Below are 21,727 nucleotides of genomic sequence, written 5' to 3' on the forward strand. Positions count from 1 at the left end.
TTTGCCGCACACACTGAGCAGTGCACTCATGGCCAGGTTTTTTTTAGATAAATAGTCGTAAAGCACTCAGAAATGTTAAATATAAGGAGGGATCAGTAACCTGGCTAAGTACAAGGTGGCTTCATGTTAAACAGATGTATTCATAACTGGGTGTTGCAGGGAAATAGCATTAACCAAAGCAGGGCTGCGGAGTCGGTTACAAATACCTCGAGTCCGACTCCGGTCTAAAAAAAATAAACCCGATCAGGCTCTGACTCTAGACCAGGGGTTCTTAAACTTTATTTACCGCGGACCCCTAAACTTTTTTTGCTTTGCATGAATCACGGTAGGCAAGAAATGCTCAAAAATGACGTCATAAATTCACGTCACAATACAAATAGACTTCATAAATATGTTTATTTCGGCCCGAAAAATGTGAAACTCTATAACTGTACATTCAGTGCAAAACGGTTTTATTTTAATTAAACTGTTTGAAAAATTAATTACTTATGCACTAGTATTTTTTTTTATTATTATTACCCAAGGGGTCCATGGACCCCAGTTTAAGAACCCCTGCTCGACACCCTGTATTCCGATTACATAACTAAATACGGTGGATATTCAACGTTCCACTTATAGGGGCGTCATACAGCTCATCCACTCACCACACATGGTTGGAAAATATCCACCATGTTCTATTCCGCCTTTACAATTTACAGTTGGTGGCTAGGATTTAAAAAATTGGCACTGCGTACGCCCAAGACGGACTCGGGTTGTTTTACGTGGTCTTAATCGAGTCCCGAGTCCGACTCCGCAGCCCTGAACCGAAGGACAACCTGTATTGTGTTAACGTACGTATTTGTGTTCACGTACTATCGTACATAGTATACTTTTCGCATTTCATGACCTAAACTACGTTAAAGGTAAAGTCTGGCTTACTGGTTATAAAAATAATATTTTCTCTATTTACTGGCAGGGTAAGTTTAACAATACTTCACATTGTTGGCTTCAGAAGCAGTGGTAAAACATTTAAGAATTGTAATTAGACACACCAAATTTGTAAGTCTACTTGAAAACAGATTAGACAAATATTATAATTATTAATTAGTCCATTAAACTAGAATAAATACCGAGCAGACACAAAAACTCAACAGAACTGTATTTTTTTAATATGTTTTAAGTTTTTATTATTGTTTTACCGTTTTCATGCATCTTTAGGACATTTGCTTGAAGATTTATGTTTCGCCTTATATGTAAACCAGTGTCTATTGACTGGCTAAGCACGAAGAAATGTCCTTCGTTTTTATTTGCGTGTCAGCGATTTTGCGTTCAAATGAATAGACTGTGATTGCTATTGAACTATGCGATACCTAGGTTGACCTGAACGACACAAAGCATTCCCAGGTTTCTGACACTAAATCTCAAAACAAAAACCCAAAGTCCAACACGTTGTCCTGCAGTGTAATGCGCGGGAAAGGGATAGAGAGCACAACAAAAATAATGTCGTAAAAATAGTAAAAAATCTTTAACAGCAAAAACACGAGCATTTGGTTTGGGGGAACTCCCTAAACGCTTTCACCCGTGGGTAAAGAGGGGGAACTCCCGTTTGTTTCACCCACCACTTTCTTGATGATGTGCATAGGGGCTGGGGTGAGTCTGGGTGGTGCTGGGGTTAGTTTAGGGAGCTGAATTGTCCTGGTGGGGGCTTTTGCATCGTTGGGGGCACCGCCGCGTGGAGCCAGGAGCGGGGGCGCCAGCGAGGGGGCCTTCATAGCCCTGGGGTCATAGGGGGCCGAAACTGGGGTAGGCGGAGGGGTCGTGGCTGTAAGCAAAAACGGACGATGTTAGACTACATATTGATGTTTTTTTAAGTTTAAAATCATAAGTTGTTATCGTTTATCGAATTAAAGATTATATTTTTGAAATAGGTTTTATGTTAGAGAACTAATTATAACTTTAATGTAGCAACTATTTCATGTTTATTTTTAAATATGCGCACTCTATAAAAAAAGTTACAACAACTACTTAGTTATAATTTAGTTAAGGCAAATGATAAATACCAGTTCGCTGCTTAATTAAATCAAAATCTTGTAAGAATGGTTGGTACACACCTGGTGTTGTCGTTTTACTAGCAGCAGCCGAGATATATCGGGGGTCGTAAGGCGCTATTGTAGGAGGCGGTGGTTCTGACGCTTTGGGCGCCGGTTCCGCAGGGGTAGGGGTCTTAGGACTGAGAGAAGATGGCTTACTCCTGGCCATTAGCAGCTTGGGTAGGCTGGAGAGCGGGTCTGTCGGTGGATGGCTGAGCGCAGGGGGCGACTTTACCTTGCTCTTCAGAGCGGCCACGTCGAAGTTGAGTTCAGGCAGACTGGGAATGATTGAAGAAGGGGGCTTTGTAAGGAGAGCGGCGGGCTTAGAGGGCACGCTGGGCCGCGGAATATGCGGGGGTGAGCTCTGGCGTGTAGGGGTCGTTTTGCTCATTGAAGTGCGGCGACTGAGACGCGGGTCGTTGGGTTTGGACTTGACCCTGGGGTCTGCGGTGGGTGAGGACTTTGAGCGCAGCTGCTGGCCCCCGGAAAGGCGCGGGTCCTTGTCAGCGATGTTTGGCCGCGCGCCGTTCGCGTTGTTTAACGTCACTTTGAGTCCTACCAGCTTGCCGGTGGCTATCATCAGTTCCTTGCCGAAATGCGGGAGTGGAGCGCGGAATTCAGCACGCGTTTTGCCGAAGAGACGACTGAGCGAGATTCTGGGATCGGGGTGCGCCGCGTGTACCGATTCCACCGATTGTTTCGTCACAAGCGGGATGACAAGGGGCTCTTTGTTGAGCTCGCTCGTCGAGAGACGACGCCTGAGAGCCTGGGGCTGGTGGAAGTGGGGCTTGGAGGGGTGAGTGCCCCCGCCGGGGCTCGAGCTGCTGCTGGTGCTGCTCAGTTTTCGCTCGCGGTGATGAGGGGCTGGGTGCTGGGGCGGTGACATCATCGGCTGGGTTGAGTGGGGGTTTGGGGTGGCGCCTGTTTGAAACAAAAGGGTGAGATGTTGTTTATATGTTCGCGGGTCAAATTTGCATGAGTATATTCAAAACTTGCGAAAAATATCGACGGGAGATAAGAAAAAAGGTTACAGCTCAGGTTTTAACATGTTGTATATGTTTATTGTTTAACCACAAAGTAGTGTTAAATGAAAAAATAATAATAATAATAAAAAAATAAAAAATAAAAATGTAATGAAGTTTGCCAAAAGTCAGTGTAAATACAAACTACTAATTTAGACAAATTAAGTTCATATTCAACAAACACCTTCGGTACAATACGCACGGATCTATAATGTAGCTTGATAATTAATAATAAATCTCAAAGCAAAAAAGGTCTAGTTAATCGACCTTGATAAAAACGTTTCGACCCAAATCATCTTTAGTTAATATAAAGATGACGTCGATTTACTCGACTTTTTGGCTTTGTGATTCATTATCAAGCAAAATATTCTATTTTAAGGAAATAAGTTTGGCACTTATACGCACTTGGCATCGGTGTATTCATTCCGATTACGCTTGCAACCTTGGACAGCAAATTGGTATCGACGTCGCTGGGATTTTTGTTGGAGATCATTTGCATGATTGATTGCACGGAAGAAGAGGAAGATGATACGGGAGCACCAGAGGTCGTCAACTTCTTACTACCAGACAAACTGCTCCTGTGTGATCCGGAAGATTCATCCTCATCACTTGAATATGTCCAGTTGGCGGTCAAGTTACCTTTAAAATTTTATTTAAATTTTGGTTTTTTTATTGGACACTGCTGCGATAGAACTGTGTTGTCTAATCCGCCGTAGTAAATCATTTATAAAAAATTTCTAAACTTTTTAATGAAGTGCACCTTTGATTTTAGGAAATCTGTAAAGTGTTAGATAAAAGGTTCTAAGAAGTAAAATAAAAAACAATAGCAGCACAGGGTTAAAATTTTTAACCTACTTTGTGTCTAGTAAACGAGTTAACAATCACAGAAAATAGTATGGCCCCAGATGCTAAAAAATTTGTGGACCAACCTGGTCCAGAAAGCTGTTTTTTTTTAGGATTTCACAAGGGAAATTTTGGTTGGTAAAAAGGCATATCCCTTTATTTCAGGGTTAAAAGATTTGTAAAATCATTCCTAACTACAAAAATTGGTTTAAATTGGGACAATACTAACCTCTCGCGTTTTGAGCTATTTCGTCATTGCTTTGGCTGTCATTTGATGATTTGCGCGTCTGTTGAATTCTCATGAAAAGTGCTTTTTGTTTGGCAGGAAGGAAATCAGGAGCTTTAACAGCTGTAGAAAAAATATACAATGGTTAAACTGTAAGTATGGATACCCAAGCATCTAGCAACAAATTTAGTTAGTGGAGTGATTCAAACATCTGTAAATGCTTCCTAACAAGGAAGTTTTTCTTCTCATCACAGTATTTTTACACTTTAATTTCATACACTTACCCTTTATGACATCGTGGTCATTCATTCTTATCACGTCTTCATCTTTCTCACTGTCATGATCATCATTGTCATGGTAATCATCATTATCGTGAGTATCATGAAACGTGTTTTGTTGAGATTGGGAATTGTCCAAATGGGCTATTAAAAAAAACAAATATTTAACTATTAAGTAAAAGAGGACAAACTAATTTAAAGTTAGATAATATTCAATTACAAGCTGAGGCTTAGAGATGTAACATACATTCATTGTCATGGCTTTCCATTTGTTCTTGCTGCTTATCCATGGTTTCCATTTTTTCAGGTTGCTTAAAGTAGGGACTGTTGAAGGACAAGCTCGGATCCATGATTGGTGGAGCCACTGTAAAAAATAAATAAGCCTTAATAAAAATATTAAAATTTGGTAACATGGATCTGTATGTGTTTTGGTAATCGTGAATCATGAAGCCAAATGGGTCGACTAAGAACCAATTTTCTACCAGCCTTGCAAATATAAATTACGTTCCACGCTTTATGAGCGAGGTTTGGATATATTGCAGACACAGTGACTGATGATGATACAAGTAGGTATCTAAACGCCTTTATTAAGATGATGTCGATTATTTTCTCAACCTTTTTGGCTTTGATGCTGAATTATATGATTAAAAATGTTTCCTTGTGTAATTTTAATTTAAACATAAATAATGTATTTTTTTGTTAAACCCAAGAAAAAACGTAAGAGAAAATAAAGGGCTGTGGCTTTAGTATCTTTCAAATGTATCGAAATTTGTTTGCCAGAAAAGACTGACAAGTCAGTAGTTTCATTGAACCAAGTCGCAGTGAATGTTTTAAGCTACAGGAATATTTTGATTTTAACACAAATGGTGAGAAAACATAAAACATTAACTGCATTTACTTTGTGGGGGTGCAGCCAGGCCAGGAGGCATGCCCAGCAAACTTGGTTGTTGATAGTAGGGGTTTAGGGGTGGGGGAACATTAGGGGTTGGGAGGGGCAGAAGACCCCCTTGATGACCATAGAGGGGGGTCGGGTGAGGGAGACCACTCTGGTGGGCAATCAGCTCTTCGTCAGTCATAATGAGGGAGGGGACAGCACTACACAAGAAACACAATTAATTTTACAAATTAAAATGCATAAAACACACAGAAAACAATTGTTTAATATTATATTAAATTAAAAACTTTCCCAAAATAGTTAAAAAAATGTTTTTTGCAAAAAAATCTTTAAAAACTTTACATCTGTGCATAAATAACATGAACTAGTATAAAGGAGGTTTATTTTGCTCCTTTTACTTTCTAAACTAGTTATAAAGGAGGTTTATTTTGTTCCTTTTTACTTTCTCACTAATATATATACTTAAATATTTCAGACTGTTTAATTTTAAGCAATTATTAACACTGGGCCTGAATACACATTTTATTGGGCATTTACCTTATATTTGGTGGAGGGATAAACCTTGCCATCCAAGGGAGAGGGGGTGGCGGTAAAGGACAACTGAAATACATTTGCAAACTCTTGTAACTGACACTAATCTACATAAATTCCAAAATTAACTGTAACTTTACAAGTAAAACTAAACTGATCTTCAGCTATACATCTCATCTAGTTAACACTGTGCTGCGGCCACAAGTACAACTTACACATAACTTGAACTCCATAAAATTTATTGACTTACGATTTAAGATTATATTTTTCTGACATGATTAAACTCTTAAATTACTTATGATTTTCTTCTAAAATTAGGCTTATATTTTTCTGACGAGATTAAACTTGTAAATTACCTATGACTTTCTTTTAAAATTAAGCTTATATTTTTTCTGACGATATTAAACTCTTGAATTAATTAGGATTTTCTTGTAAAAGTTTGGTTTACATTTTTACCCCAATTTATCACCATGAAACCACATACTTGTTATTAATTCTTTCTTGCATTTCTGCAGTTGGTTGCACGCTGATTTCAAACAGCGATGGGATTCCAGTGGTCCGGGGCTGATAATGATTGGGAGGGTGAACAGGCAGCTTACTGGGGGACACTAGGGCCTTGTCGGCCGGAGGGGTCGGCAAAAGCCCCATTCCGGGAGGAGGCTTTCGTAAAGGCTTCATTCCGACTTTTTCGAGAGCTTCGATTTCTTCAGAATCATCGATACTGTTGTAGATGTCTTGCCACTGTGCAAAAAAATATTGTACTTTTAGAATTAATTTTAGAAAACACAATAATGTAATTTTTTAGTAAGTAATAAAATTACCAAAAACATGTGTCAAAATCATATTGTAGTTTTAAAATTAAATTTTAGAAAATACATTATTGTAATTTTAAGTAAATAACAAAATTAAATAACAAAAATATTTTGGCACAAAAAACTTTGGTATCAATGATGAACAAGTAATGCATTGAAATATTTATCATACTTTTTGCACAATTTGTTTAGTAGTGTCGTTCATTGCTTCATGAGAAAAGAGACATTTATCTCCAGCCAGACACTCCGTTCCAGTGTGGAAATATTTGCAAGGGTATTCTTGTGTGACGAGAGTTAAGGATAAATGTGAAAAAAACTAAAATAATAAATTTTTAATACCTATGTCTTACGAAAATACCAACTTTTTGTACAACAATGCGTATTTTTAAAATTATTTTTATAAAAAAAAATTAGTCAAATCCCATTATGTTAAAGACATTTTATCTGAATATAAATAAAATAAAAATTATGTAAATGTTTTTAAAAGGATATCATGCATATATCTGCATTTGTCAGGGTTTTCGCAGTTGCCTGTCAAGTAGAACTGACAGAGTTCCAGGGTTTTCCTGAATCTCGGCTCCCTCTGTCGGCGACTGCTTTGCTGATGAATGTAGGGGCACTTATCCCCCTGAAAAACAATTTTTTTAAATTAATTTTACAATGTTTTTTTTTTAATTTTGAATATTTTTTCAATAAAATACTAATATTTAAAACAAAATAACTTAACATTATTTTGCAAAGTTAGTAAATAATTATGACATACTTTAACGACGTTGGAATTGTTAATTTATTTAGGAATTTTTTAAAATTACCTTGCCACATTTGCCTTCCTGGTAAAAGCGACAAATTGTTTGTTCGTTGTGGTTGTTGTTTGGTGATAAAGACGTTCGTCTACGACTGCGGTTTCGTCGACGTTCTGAATACTAAAATTGATAAAAATATAACTATTATACCAATAGTTTGAATGGTTTAAAAACGCTGCTTTGCCACACAAGTAAAAAATTATTTACTTACCGAATTATTGTTTGAAGAGCGTTGTCTTTGGGAAGATCGGTGCGAACGATTCGCAGATTCCCTCAGGCGCTTTTGTCTTCTAGTTGTGTCGTCATATCCAACACTATAGTAATTGTCGTCGTCATTGTTGTTTTCAGTGGTTTTACTTGTTTCGAGAGAATTCTTCTTGTAATTTTGATATTGCGCTAAATGCGATTCAAAGTCACTGTAATAAGAGTCAGACCCAGAAGAAAAGTCTTCTTCCTTAGCATAACCTTGCGAGTTATCGTAGGTTGTGTTGCCGTAAGCGCTGCGCGACAGTTTTGAACTGTTATAGTCAGTGGTCTGGTTATATTCTGTTGAATAACTCTTCTCATAGTTACCAACAGTCTCATATGAATTGTACCCATAATAATCCTGCTCTGATGGCAATGGGGGTGATTCGGAGCCCTGGGTAAGCTTTGCTTCCTGGATTTGATTTTCCTTTTCTGGAGACGAACTTGATTCTTCCTTCTTCTCCCTTGAATGTTTCTTCTTCTTCTTCTTTTTCTTTGATGGAGGACTATCACCACCACTTTCACTTGCCTCATCACCCTATAGAATAAAGTAAAGGGAAGATTATATATGTGTGATAATATTACAAGCAGAATTTTTTATGGATACAATAATGTTGGCCATATAAAACCTAGGAGTCGCGAATATTTATTTTAATGATTTTTAAAAAATTTTAAACTGTTTTATTAATTGTTAATCAAGATTAAACTAAGAGGGTGTTTTAAACCTTGCGCTTTTTGTGTCTGGATTTTTTCTCTTCAGACTTCCGGTCTTCCTTGTCATGCTTTCTCTTCCTACGCTTGTGATGTGACTTTCGGTGGTGCTTCTTCTTTTCATCATCTTCCTCATTTGAGTCGTCATCCGCACCTCCCGTTACTTCTTCAGGAGCAGCCTCAACAACTTCCTCCGTTTCTACAATCTCTTCCTCATCAAGTTCACCGTCTTCGAGGATTTCACCGTCCTCTTCAACTACATTGTGCAATCCAGCGGCCAAGTGATCTAATTGCCCGGAATCCATGCTCAGCATTGTGTGAAAAAACCCAACATAAACTATACGACTTATTCTATGGAGATAAAATGTAACATTGGTGAAAAATTGTTAACAAATTAACATAGTGATGTTTAAATAGCCTTGATTATTTAATTATTTGTTTAATTGTGTGTGAAGATATTGTGTCCTGATGTCAATGATGTTTTAATTATTAGACATTGTACAAGTTGTGTTTAACAGATGACATGCTAATATTGTAATGCTATAACAAAAGTAGTAAAATATTGAATATTTGCTTGTGGTTTAAGTAAATTAAAGGTGAATCTGCGTTGCAATAAATATTGTTTAAATTAGTGTACTATTTTAAATCTGTAGTTCTTTGTTTGATTAGCATATTTCTAGTTTAAACTTAACTTGTTGTAAGAGCTATGTTAATATTAACATTTACAAATAATTTTCAAAGATACTGATTAACAAAAAACTAACTTGAATAAATACTCCATTTCATGTTCAGCAATAATAATAAATAAACTTGAACAATGCTACTTTTGATCATTTACATTTAACAGGGGAAATCGTTATAACAACAGAATATATCAAAGCTCTGTTGCTAAGTGATGTAATAAACCCATACAGGTCTTAAGGATTGGTTAAATGGTGTGGTGACATTGGAACAACTGTTGTGTTATTTGTAATAGGAGAGGTGTGAACTAATTCACACAGCATGTGAGTGAAATGTATAATGTCAAAACGAATAAATTGCCGTGAGGTGTCGCTGGCGAGTCGCACAGCTTCGCAAAACCGCGCTTGAACTGTTTTCGGAAAACGAGAGAAAAAAGCGGCTGTGACGTGATTGGAGAGCGCTTAGTGGGAGGAATAACAGCCCGCCTCCTCTTTTCTCTTTAATTGGCGCGCGCACGGGAAATTGCGTAATCAAGGGCCCGTTGACATTCCTAACGGGAGGGGGTCACTTTAATGAGCCGACTGGATAGATAGCATATTCCAAGTGGCGTTTTACAGCTGCCAAGGTCAAACCTAGCTCGCTAAAAAACAACCTTATAAATAGTTTATAAGCGGTTACTTGGGCTCACAGTGGAAATAGAATTTTAAGGCTGACTACGGTCACGCAAAAACACCAATGACCTATTTCGCAGTTTGACGGTATCTATTCCCACACAAACGGCGATATTGAGACAATTAAGAAAATAGCCAACTGGGAAGGAAAAGTCTAAAAAAATCGTGCCTTAAACTGGCTGGAACACAAGCCCGGAGTAGGACAAGAAAACAGCTAAAAACTCGACACGAAATGTTTTAACAAATTCAAGATCTGGTCAAAGTGCACCGTCGAAAAATCGGTACTTTGGGTCGCTAATAAAACCGGTTATGTTATATACGAGCTCGCAAGCTTTGCGTCCGCTCAAAAACATCTTTGGGATTGGAATGGTTTTAGTAACAATTGGAAAATACGTTGTGCAACTGGCCTTGAAATACAACGACCATCCAAACCGTTGCGAAATCATTACTCATTCAAACAGCTTTGAATCTGCGCTGATGTTACTCTTATAATTATTGACAATTACATTCGTATTCATTTGACATTCAGTACAGGAAATGCCTACTCGGTGGGCCCCTTGACGAAACTATTAATTGGAACCCTGAGTTCATGGTTATATGATATGTTAAGTCCTTTGGGGGCAAACCATTTGTGGGCTTACAATTATTTAGGCCAATGATCGTAAGTCCCATAAGGAAAACAGTCCCTGTTCGCTTACAGAGTAAGGCAATTTAAAAAGAGCAAATTTCTCCCGGCAAAATAACCATCACTCTGACACGTATGTCTTATTTTTTAGAACTTAAAATTATAAAAGTTGTTTTTTTTTGGGGGGGGGGAGGGGGGATTGGAAAGGTAATTAGTAAAACGACGCCGAATATCCATAAGTTTATTTAGCCTAATTTATTTCACAAAATAACCAAACTATTTTAGTAAAAATCAATATATAATTTTTTCGAATGGGGGGTTGTGGTTTGAGAAGAGGTAATTATTGTAATAACACCCAAGATCATTAAGGTTATTGAACCGACTTGTACGTGTCCAACCAAGGTAACGATTGTAAATATAATATTTTTCAAAAAACTGCATCTAATTTAAGTGGTATGTTTGGGGTTTTGGGAGGAAACTTACAAAGTTTCTTACCACGAAACACGCTCAAAATAGTATTTTTAATTAATTAGCGTTTATAAACGACTTTATTTCACCAAAAACTCTTTAAAAACAATGTATTTGAGTACTTCTTTAACAAGTTGATTTGCCAGGGATATTGTGACATGCAATATCCATTTGGTTCAGTTTTATGACGTCATAATTCGCCATACAAATTCCATAACATTTAATGCAACATTTTAGCACCAAGAGAAAGATATTCTGGCCCAAGCCATCCCGAAAAACTTCCGAGTAAACATAACACGACAAACTAGTGATAAAAATGCCCCTACTACTGTGAAGGAGTTTTAACAATGAAGCGACAGCGCAACGTCTTTTGCACAACAATGAAGTTAAGTTGGAAATGATCAAGTCACGGTTCAAAGTTATCCCATATCCTAATTAAAACGTATAACACCATGGCCATTTTGCGAAAAGGCAACTTTCCAAAATCCTATCTCTCATAATATATTTTACCCATTAAAAACTGTTGATACAAGCTTTCAATACGCCATTTAACAGCTGAACGAATGCCGACTTTAACAATCTTCCTAGCAAAGATCACCTACTAAGTAATACACTTGATTTTGTCATGGTTATATGTTGCCGTGGAATAGACGTCTTACAATGGATAACTGCGATGTTTCATCGATTTTGAGAACTGACAACGCAATACAATCCAAAAATGCTGCAACAGGAAAACGGCCGAGTTCGTTAAAACAAAAATGCCACGAATCACGAGTCAGACAAAAGGAACAAACAGGCCGTGACGTATATGCCCGTATAACGCCAACGGGCAGGTTTGATTGGTCGAGCCGTAGTGACGCAATTGTACAACCTTCGTGGTGCCCGTAGAAACAATGGCGGCCGAAGGACGTTTCGCGGGAGGCTCGAGCCTCTTCGGTTTTGTGTTTTCTGACCTTACCTCATCAAACGTGAAGCTTGTAACTATTAAGATACTTGAATACAAGAATTTCCAACTCACACGGTATATAAAATAGTTAAATGTGCAGCAGCAAACAAGCATTTTAAGCCGCACCGAACTGTACCTTAGCTTGACTTGCAGTTGAAAGAGAGCCAAGGGCGGATTTATCTGCACCACAAGCATATGGCAATGCTAATGATATATAAAACCAGCAAATTTATGTTATTCGAACACCGGAAGCTACTTTTAAACCTCTGCCTACGTTAATAACTTTTTAAGGATTGTGTTTCAGCACTTTGAACCTTAGAAACTTGTGAAAAATCGGCAATAAAGTCCCAGTAGTTCGACCGATGTGATAAAACTTATCGCTGTGCCCTCGTGACGCGCTGAGCAAAAATAGCGAGAGAGACAAAGTGGGTCGCTGGCTGCGCTGAGCAAGCCACGAAGTGAGAAAATATCTAGGGCGCGTCTTGCAGAAAAAAGAAGGGGGATCCAGCCGGCCATTGTTTCGATCAAAAGTTGGTGGTGCCGACAGCTGCCAATTATGTTTTGCCATGAGTTAAGTTGTTACATCAATTTGTTTTATTTTACAACATTATTCAAGTTACATCTTAAAACGTGTATTTTGTGATTTTTGCAATAAAAAGCGAACTACTACAACTAACTTTTGTTTTATTTGTCATTGTGTGGCGGAATTGTTGTCCATTGTTTTCAATTACAAACAGTGTATCGTCGACCAAACTATGTTGCAAAAAAGCTTGCTATTGTTGACAGCTCAGTAATAAATCAAAACCTTGGCGGTTTACTGTCTGGCCTCAAATCCAATCCCAGCTAAATCACTGACGACATCTACTGGCAGACGTTTACTAAAGATAAAGAACTGCCTTATGCAAAACTAAATTATATTGTGTTATTTCGGCCAAACCAGTCCAACCACTACGTGGCCCATTTTTATGAATTATTTAACTATAGCGATTCCTTACTTTAATAACAAGGTTGAATGATAATGAAAGAGTTTAAAATTCAGCAGAACTTGGTGATGAAATTTTCACAAATACTTGGTTCCGGCAAAACTTATCAAATTGCACATAATCTTAAATATAAAAAAAACTGTTACTCTTGTTGGTAAGACCTAATTTTGTCACTATTAAGTGAGATGAACTTGCGGCTTGCAAAAACGTTTACAAATTTATGAAAGAGTTTTATCAGGTATATTTCGGACCCTCTTTCTCATACAAACAGTAATAAATATATTCAAAAGAAGAAAAGTTGCACACATCTGCAAAGTGATGAAGACAATTTTCGCCATTTTTCAGTCGTCAAACAAATCCTTACCTATTTTTGGTAGTCTATTCGGTCAACAAAGTCTCTCGTGGGGCAGTAAACTGATGGACAGCCCCGGGCGCCAAATGTACTTGAAACACCGACGACGTGTTGAAAGTCACGAAAGTGACGGCGAACGAAATTCATGTCGACGTGCACGCCGGGGCAAATCATTTACGCAACTGTCAAATTTAGCAGATGAGTTCTGTTATCTAAAAGATTTCTTGTTGTGAATGATTGAGAAAATAATATACTACAAATAGCAATATAGATCGATTGGTTTCCCGTTTATAAGAATAACTGCAGAAAAGTCGAGCATCTTATTTTTTTGTTTTTAACCCAAATTGAATATGATCCAAGCAAAACAGTTACTTTTGTTAAAAAAATGAACTAACATTTATTTCGTATAGTAGCAGTTGTGGAAAGTAGGCTAATTTCGCAGGTCAAGTTTTTCAATAACTCGTCTTAATATTCACACTTTTGACTTGATCTTTTTCGGCAAATTTATATGCTTTTTACGAAATAGTGCAATCGCTGCTGAATCATAACTCAACATTAACCACGAAATTGTTTCATGCTAAATTTTGTTTCTTGTGAAACAGGCCCATGGTGTAAAGGCACATAAACCTGTGTAGTACACGCGAAATATAATTGTAACCTGTTCAATAGCAAAAGAATCTTAGCACAAAGACAGGAACGGTTTAAAAAAAAAAAACATCAATAAATAACTGTTTGGGATGTCCATCTTTTCTTTTACTTTTTTTCCGTCGGCGAATGATACAAAAAACGCAATCACTTCACCACAAGAGTAGCACATAAAATGATAGTTCATAAACACGCATAGCAACAATTGCAATAAAATAACAAGAACAGCAAAATATCGGTTTATTCGAATTCCATCATAGCTTCGCTGTCCACCAAAGTTTCCCTCGAATATTGAGCTGCATCAAAAAACAAAACGATTAGGTGTTCAGCAAAATAGGGTGTAAAATATACAGGCATCACATTCAGCTCACAAAGTTAAAAAAATTGTCATAGGTATTACATCCTTGAACCTTTTTTGTTTAACAAACACCCATATTATGTACTGCACAAAAAAGGTTTAACTAAAAACAGAAAACAGAAGGCCCAAAATCGTTAGGTTTTCACGAAATTTGGCCACACGTTTCTGTTTTCTGCAACCAACGTTCTTAAGACCTTTAAAAGCAAAAGTACCTGAGTACATTACTGTTTTTTTTTGATCAACTGCCAAATCGTTATTTTCACAAATGTAAATGCGAGCACCCTTAACATTTAAAAATTATAAAGTGACTTACATTGAGGGGGGATTTTTCTCTGCGAACCAACGAAGCAATCTTTTAATTCGCATCCGTCGCCAACATTAACGTCTTGACACAGTACGCTACCGCTTATGTTGCATCTGGAAATAGAATTTGAAACATTACGCATTAATAAAAAAGTAAAAAAAAAAAAAAAGTAAAACAGAGCATGTAATGATATTCAAGTCTCGGTATCGATTATTGGTAAAAAAAAATCAGAAAACCGTTTTTTATATTATCCAGAGACTTTGGTTGCCAAATACAACGTAACTAATCGCGTCAGCGAAATAAAAATTCAAGGCGATGTATTTCTTTATCTCAGGAAATTATATTTTAGTCCCATATTGTTGAAACAGCAAAACTATAAGCTAACACGAGATACAAACGTGATTAGGTTGGGTCTATGTTACCGATAAATCGATAAAAAGATTTCATTACAATCAATAAAACAGGATTATTTATTAAACACTATAAACACTTATAGTTACATATCTAACCCAGGGTTTGGTCGTCACCCAAATTGGTTTGCTGACTATACTAGCTCACATGGTTAGATTGAGATTAATTCTGGGAAAGAATTGAGTCGCCAAAGCATCGTTTTTACTTACGCTTAGCACCTAGGTCGCGTTGCGAAACATTTTTTTCTAGACACAAGTTTAAAAAGTTAATTTTTTTGCAGTTAAAAAAATGCCAACCAGTTTAAACAAGTTAGCTATGTACGAAAAGGGGGTCTGTACGTTGGACAGTGCCCACAAATGACAAACTACAAGGCCTTACTCACCCGCTTGCAACACGAACCCTGTCCATGATCACGCAGTTTGCGATTTTCACGTTGGAGCCGATTACGCAATATTTGCCCACAATCGACCGCTTGATGGCGCTGCGCTCACCCACCTCGGTGCGATCTCCAACCAAACAATCGGCACCCACCTGAAAAGGGTTAAAACGGCGGTGAATTCCCTTCAATTAGGCACATGTTGTACTATGCAAGGTGTGTTATCAGCCAACACCATAAAGCAGGGGCTCGTAAACTTGGGTTCATGGACCCCTTGGGGGTCCGTGAACTAATTGTAAGGGGTTCATGAAGGCCAAATTGAAATATTAGTGTATATTTAAAAAGTAAATTTTTCAGCGAGTGATTAAAAATAAAACGTTTTAGAAATGGATGTATTTAGACTCCATTTTACTTGAATCATCAGCATATTTTTTAAGTTTATTTGATTGTGAAGCCAACTTGATTGGAAATTTCTTGCCTACCGTGGTCCACTCGAAGCAGTAAAACAGTTTAAGAACCCCTGCCATAAAGCAATAGCAGGTTTCTATCTAAAAGTGAAACACTGCTTAAAAAAGCATTTTTACAATATTTTAAAAGGAAAAAAAAATTGGTTTTAAACTACTCCAACACTCCCTAAAAAAAGTTTACCTTAAAACACAAATTTAAAAAAAAGTTTTTTACTGTATAAATACCAGAAATTATTATATAGGGAGCGCGCTACGCAATTGCAATACAAACTGACGAAGTGCATTGGTTCACAATAAACGGAAGAGTGCCACTGGAAACGAAATACTTATATTTCTCACTTAGTTTCTTTTTGTCTAAAAATAGGGTAAAGGGTAAGTGAATTCTCTTAAATTTCCGGCCTTAATTGTGCAAGGCTTGTAAAACAGAATGTAATATTTCGTACTGGATAACACACTACCAAAGTGTTACTGTTACTGGTTCTATATTACTATATTACCTAAATTATTTCTATATTACCTAAATTATGCCAAAATTCGACAGAAAAATATCAACATAGGTTTAATCCAAATACTCATAAAAAGACATCAATTTAACAATATATAAAAGCTAACTACATATAACTTAAGACTCACCTGGGATCGTTCATCAATTTTAGCCGTTGGTGGAATTCGATTGGCGGGCGAAAGAAACGTTGATTCAGGTTTGGATACCTGGTAAAATATATTTAAAAAAATATGTTTTTAGGCAAACATTCATTGGTTCTCCGCATAAGCATCCACGCTAATTCATTACCAAACTATTCTAACCAGCAAAAATATACAAAATAAAATATATAGAAATAAAAATATTGTCAACGTGAATTAAACCACATCAACTGAAGAGATATGGTCATATTTACATGGCGGTTTGCTTCCATAAATAAAGACAAATTATTGACGTTCATGCAAATTCCTTCATCATAGACATAAGCATAGCAAGAAATCCTATTTGAAATTGAGTCTTTTTTGTTTAACGTAAGACTTAAATCAGTGACATAGTCTTTCTCATTGTCATGATCACAAAAAAAGAAAATATCTGAAAAATAAAACAAATAGTTACTAATGTAACGTAATTTGTTTGAAAAGTCAAATTAGTTTTGTTGTAGATTGAAACACTTGTTGCCAAAATCAGAATTTGGTAAACAAGAAAAATCATATTTAAAAAAAATATATTTATGTGTGCTCCAGCCAGATGAAATAATAGTAGCAATTAACATCAAATTTACATTAAGCCCAAAAAATGCAATTTTGCAGAGTTTCAAATTTAGTATTAAAGATTTTTAATCATGCAGTTCATCTTGAAAATTAAAAGACTGAAATGTTAATGTTTGGTTAAAATTTAATGTGTTGCACAAATTTTATTCAAATATTGAGACAATAAAAGACAGGGCAATGAATATAAAATAAAATATCCCATCTATTGACTTTACTAAAATATATTTTGATAGTAAAACAAAATTTAGATTAACAGAGTTGTTCAGATATGATTTTTATGAGGCATAATACCTTTCGTGTCGCATTTTGGAGTAACATCCAACTCATTTAAAGCTGCCTTTTCACAGCTTTTGGCAAATTGCTTTTGAACAACATATGGCAAAACTTCACTTCGAAAAGAGCTCCTAAGTCTTATTGGATAAAAAAAGCTATTTATTTATCTTGCACAGAAATATATAAAAATATAAGGCAATTGAAAGAAGTTGTTTGCAAGTTTGATACTGATTTCCAAAATATTTCGTTTTGCATGCTGGTTAAATTAAATAAAATGTTCATCTGATTACATATATAAATTAAAAAATTAAAAGGTGTGTGAACTCTTTTTTAGGTTTAATTTCAGTGACCACTGGAAAATTAAACAAAATCACCTATTTTATCTAACCACATATAATAATTATAGCTGTATTTTTTTTTTTTAGAAGAAGGCTATATCATGGTAAGCTGATTTGATTCCTCGAAACACCAATAAAATAATTCGTCAACAAAGACAAACGATAGTGACTAGCCTCTGAACTTACTTGTTGTGAGAAAGGTAGTCGATAATCCACTTTTTAACGATGTACATGTGCGCGTCATGTAAATCAGTTCTGACTTGAAACCTTGGAAATCTCTGCAGCAAACTTTGACGCACAGGTAACACATCATTCTAAGTAAAAAAAAACATTTTTTACAATAATTAAAAGGTTATTTGTTTAACAGTGAGAACTTAACACATACCAACCAAAATCACAAAGATGCAGGCAAGGCAGGCTAGGAAAATAACTAGTCTGTGGCGAGGCTTGAACTCACAGGCCATATTGTGTTATTTGTACTAATAGTGTGCAGCAAGCAATGGTGTCATCGCTGCTTCTCCACTTGCTCAGCTCTTTAGCTGGTAGAGTCACAGTCCTGGTAAGACCGAAGGTCGTGTGTTTGAACCTCACCACAGGCTGGTTAGGTTTCTAGACTTATTCTTTAGAAGGCTTTAGGTGTACTATGATACGTAAGCTGCTATCATTGATCCATAATGACTTTAGGGTAGGGCAACATTTTTCTAGTTACGGGCCAAAACCAAACTCAGACAACGTCACTGCTTTTACGCATATTATTATAACAACTGGAATAACTGTTTATCAGGGATAAAACTAGTTTTTTTGCAATTGAAAAGGCTCTAACTACATGCTACATGCAATGCAGGAATAAGCTGTAAAAAAATTCGCCTTTACCCAGTTGGCATAGCCTATAAATTTGAATAATGGCGTCATGTCCAGATTATAAAATGGGTCTCAGGGCGGATGATATGCATTGGCGGGCCGTAGGTTGCCAACCCCTGAACTAATCATAGTTGTTGTTGGGTATATGTATCTTTATTTTCTGTTTACACATATTTGCTGTGTGAAACAAATGTACCAAAATAGCATACATGATATTTTTGGCTGGCTAAAACATAGATCGGTACTCACGTAAAGAAATTAAAATATTAAAATGTAAATTGAATAAAAATACATTTAAAAAAAATAATTTAAAAACTATATTTTAGGTTTTAACACAGATTTAAATAGGTTGTTGCCTACTTCTAAGTCTGCTTCATTTGCAAGAAACAAAACTCTGTGGTTTTGTCTGTCATTTGAACTCATGCCAATAAATTCTCTTTGTCTTTGTTGGCCTGGGCAGAAAAACAGGAACAAAAAATTATAAAAGTGTCCAACAAATGTTTTTTAAAATAAAACACACATCCACAAACAGAATAAATACCCTTTTTCTTTGGTTTAATGCCAGGCAAATTGTCCAAATCAGCCTTAGATGGACAAAGTAGCATGGTTATCGTTGAGTCATTTAGGCGGTGAACGTCAGCAATCCGATGAAAAGGTAGCTCAGTGACAAGGTCACAACTCACAATCAATATATCTGTCTATAAAAAAAATTCTTTATGACACATTTAAAAATGTAGCGATTTAAAAAATATCTCAATTTTATTGAATAGTCTAGAATTTAAATTTAATTAAAATAGCTTCAAAAGCTATGCATTTCGTTTAAAAAATATTAATATTTAAGTGTTAAACTTTAACCATGTGTTTATTAACTTTGATGCAATGCCACACTGTTTGCATATGTTTTTTATATAAAATTATTTAAAAAAATAGAACAAAAAATATGTCTTTAACATGTTATAGTCGTAAAAACATATATTTACTTTAATTCTGTCCTTGACTAGAAGAAGTGCATCAACAGTGTCCATTTCAGATTCTTCCAGTATTACAACAATTTTTATTTCCATTTTGAACTCTCTCATAACAATCTCAATGTCATTTTTAATGCTGTGTAATGTCACCACAATTGCCTCTGCAAGAAAAACACATTATTAGAGCTTCATAAATAGTGTTTAGTTAGAAATGTGCATGAATTGTAACCACATTGTTTGTCGCACTTTGCAGATTTAAGACTCATAACAGAAAATTTCCTTTTAAAGCTGTAATTGCCTTTGCTTTTAATACATAATTATTTTTTTTTAATTTAGATAACCAGACAGATAACAAAAAATGGGGCTACAGAAAGAAAAATCAGCATATATTTTTTAAACTTTAATCCTAAAGATATATTTATGCACCTATAATGCATTTGATTAGATAAAATATTCAAATTTACATGAAATATGCAACTATGGTCATTGCTAAGGGTGCAAGCAATACACATAATTTCTCCCAACTTGGGGCAGCGCACTCTAGGGTGCCATTTTTAACTTTCAAGGGTGCCGAGAGATATTTCAAATTCTTTAGGATTCCAATTTTTGGTTTATTCGTAAGCTTCTTGATACAATTTTTTGTGTGCGATAAATGTGCAAAAAATTTTCAAGTTTGTTGCACAGTTAATGTGCTGTTTCAATCTTGTTTATTGTAATGTTAAACTTACCACTCAGCAAAAATACGAGCAAGGGTGACGCAAACTATTTATAATTTCTGTAGGGTGTTGCAAGCCAAAAAAAAGTTTGCAAAACACTGCATTAATACAAAAAAATATGTTGCCAAATAGACCAATACAAATATGTTGCCAGTAGACTTTTACCTGTGAATCCGGCATTCTCCAGCATTTTAATTGTATACCAGATCAAAGGCTTGTTTCCAACTGGTATGAGCGGTTTTGGAATAGATCCGGTCAGGTCGAGCATATGGCTGCCTCGACCTCCGGCCATCACAACAGCTTGCAACTCCATAGGATTTTTTTTATAAATATCCTACTTAGTGTATCATTGGCATAAAGTTGTGAATGTCCAAATGTAATCAAAGAGAATTTTAATTTTAGGCACCTATGTATCAGATGGATAATCCTACCACTTTTTTTATACAGTAACAATACAAGTTGTCAAAAATGAAATGGCAAGAAAGACATATATGGGAGAATAATAATGATACTTGACCCACTCAAACCCAAACACTAACTTGCACCTTAACCCAAATAATGTTAGCAAAATAAACCAGAAGTGACTATTTAACTAGATCGCTCTTCAACGGTTGCACCTGTTGTCCAGTCTGGAAAGTATGGCAGATCTTGACGAGATCTCACGTGTGCACAGGCGAAAAAATTCGGGTTACCGGGTGTACTTGATTTCCAATGCACTGTAAACGTATGCCGCACAAGCGTCTTACAAGTTTGGGGTGCAGTTCAGACTTTTTCGGTGTGCACTTTTGAAAGGTTGATAAAAACTCGCGGGTGCACTTGTCATACTTTCCACAGATGCCTGTTAGTGGTTATATATCAATTTAAACCTTTATTGTCCGGGTGAATAGCTTTTTCCATATAAATCCCCGGACTAAAAAGGGGGAAGATTCTAGACCAGCTCCTAAAATTTTAATATTGTGTGAAGTTTAATAAACTATTAATTGTTTACTTGTTGGCTTTTGCCACATTATTAAAGTAATCCAAACGCTAAGCGGCAACCTAAATTAAACTGAAGACGGTTGGTAGTGATTTAAGGTTCAGATTAGACCCCTCTGGTTTACGTTATGTCATTTTGAGGGTATTCGGTAAGCTCTTTTTACTAATTAAGCTGTTGTAGTTATTAAAATACAAACCTAATATTGAAACCAAAATTGCATGGACAATGCCATATTTATTTTCGGGAAACTCCCTAACTAAGTTACATTCTTAAAAACACCGTAAGTTTGCGCGTTCTATGCAGGGAACCGAACCAAACCGAACCCGAACCGGTACTTCATAAACCGGTTTTGGGCTGTGTGTTTTTCGGACCGTAACCGAATCTCAACCATTTTTTGAAGATTTTAAGGAGCTGTTCTGGCACTGAACCGAATATTTTAAAAGAACATATGATGATATGACCCTTAACCGACCCCCGACCAATTGAAAAAGCGGTTCACTCCAGCATGACGTCAAATTTATATTTCAAAGTGTCAATTTATACCATGGTCAATTTTGGTACCGTTAACAAAATATTTCCAAGAAATGTTTTTATTTAATTGAATAAATTAAAAATGCA

The 21,727-nt window shown here is 36.1% G+C and overlaps 2 protein-coding genes across 2 annotated transcripts; both read right to left on the reverse strand.

Moving 5' to 3' along the window:
• Positions 1 to 1,539: 1,539 nt before the first annotated feature.
• LOC146170242 (uncharacterized) lies at positions 1,540 to 8,750 on the reverse strand. Its single transcript, XM_083389249.1, has 13 exons — positions 8,451 to 8,750; positions 7,691 to 8,263; positions 7,489 to 7,599; positions 7,169 to 7,304; positions 6,849 to 6,958; positions 6,349 to 6,605; positions 5,337 to 5,533; positions 4,686 to 4,802; positions 4,445 to 4,582; positions 4,164 to 4,283; positions 3,497 to 3,730; positions 2,091 to 2,990; positions 1,540 to 1,801 (listed from the first exon to the last, which is right to left on the reverse strand). Exons 1-13 carry the CDS (start codon positions 8,748 to 8,750, stop codon positions 1,545 to 1,547), a joined length of 3,450 nt encoding a protein of 1,149 aa, XP_083245375.1. The 3' UTR covers positions 1,540 to 1,544.
• A 5,152-nt stretch (positions 8,751 to 13,902) lies between these two features.
• On the reverse strand, positions 13,903 to 21,233 carry LOC146170243 (translation initiation factor eIF2B subunit gamma-like). The gene is made up of 11 exons (XM_083389026.1): positions 20,299 to 21,233; positions 19,430 to 19,578; positions 18,991 to 19,147; positions 18,810 to 18,901; positions 17,775 to 17,902; positions 17,269 to 17,387; positions 16,623 to 16,798; positions 16,357 to 16,434; positions 15,263 to 15,411; positions 14,479 to 14,582; positions 13,903 to 14,103 (listed from the first exon to the last, which is right to left on the reverse strand). Exons 1-11 carry the CDS (start codon positions 20,444 to 20,446, stop codon positions 14,048 to 14,050), a joined length of 1,356 nt encoding a protein of 451 aa, XP_083245152.1. The 5' UTR covers positions 20,447 to 21,233; the 3' UTR covers positions 13,903 to 14,047.
• Between the last annotated feature and the right edge of the window lie 494 nt (positions 21,234 to 21,727).

This window comes from Ascidiella aspersa, chromosome 1 (genome assembly GCF_963924565.1).
Source record: "Ascidiella aspersa chromosome 1, kaAscAspe10.2, whole genome shotgun sequence".
In the NCBI taxonomy this organism is placed as follows: Eukaryota; Metazoa; Chordata; class Ascidiacea; order Phlebobranchia; family Ascidiidae; genus Ascidiella; species Ascidiella aspersa.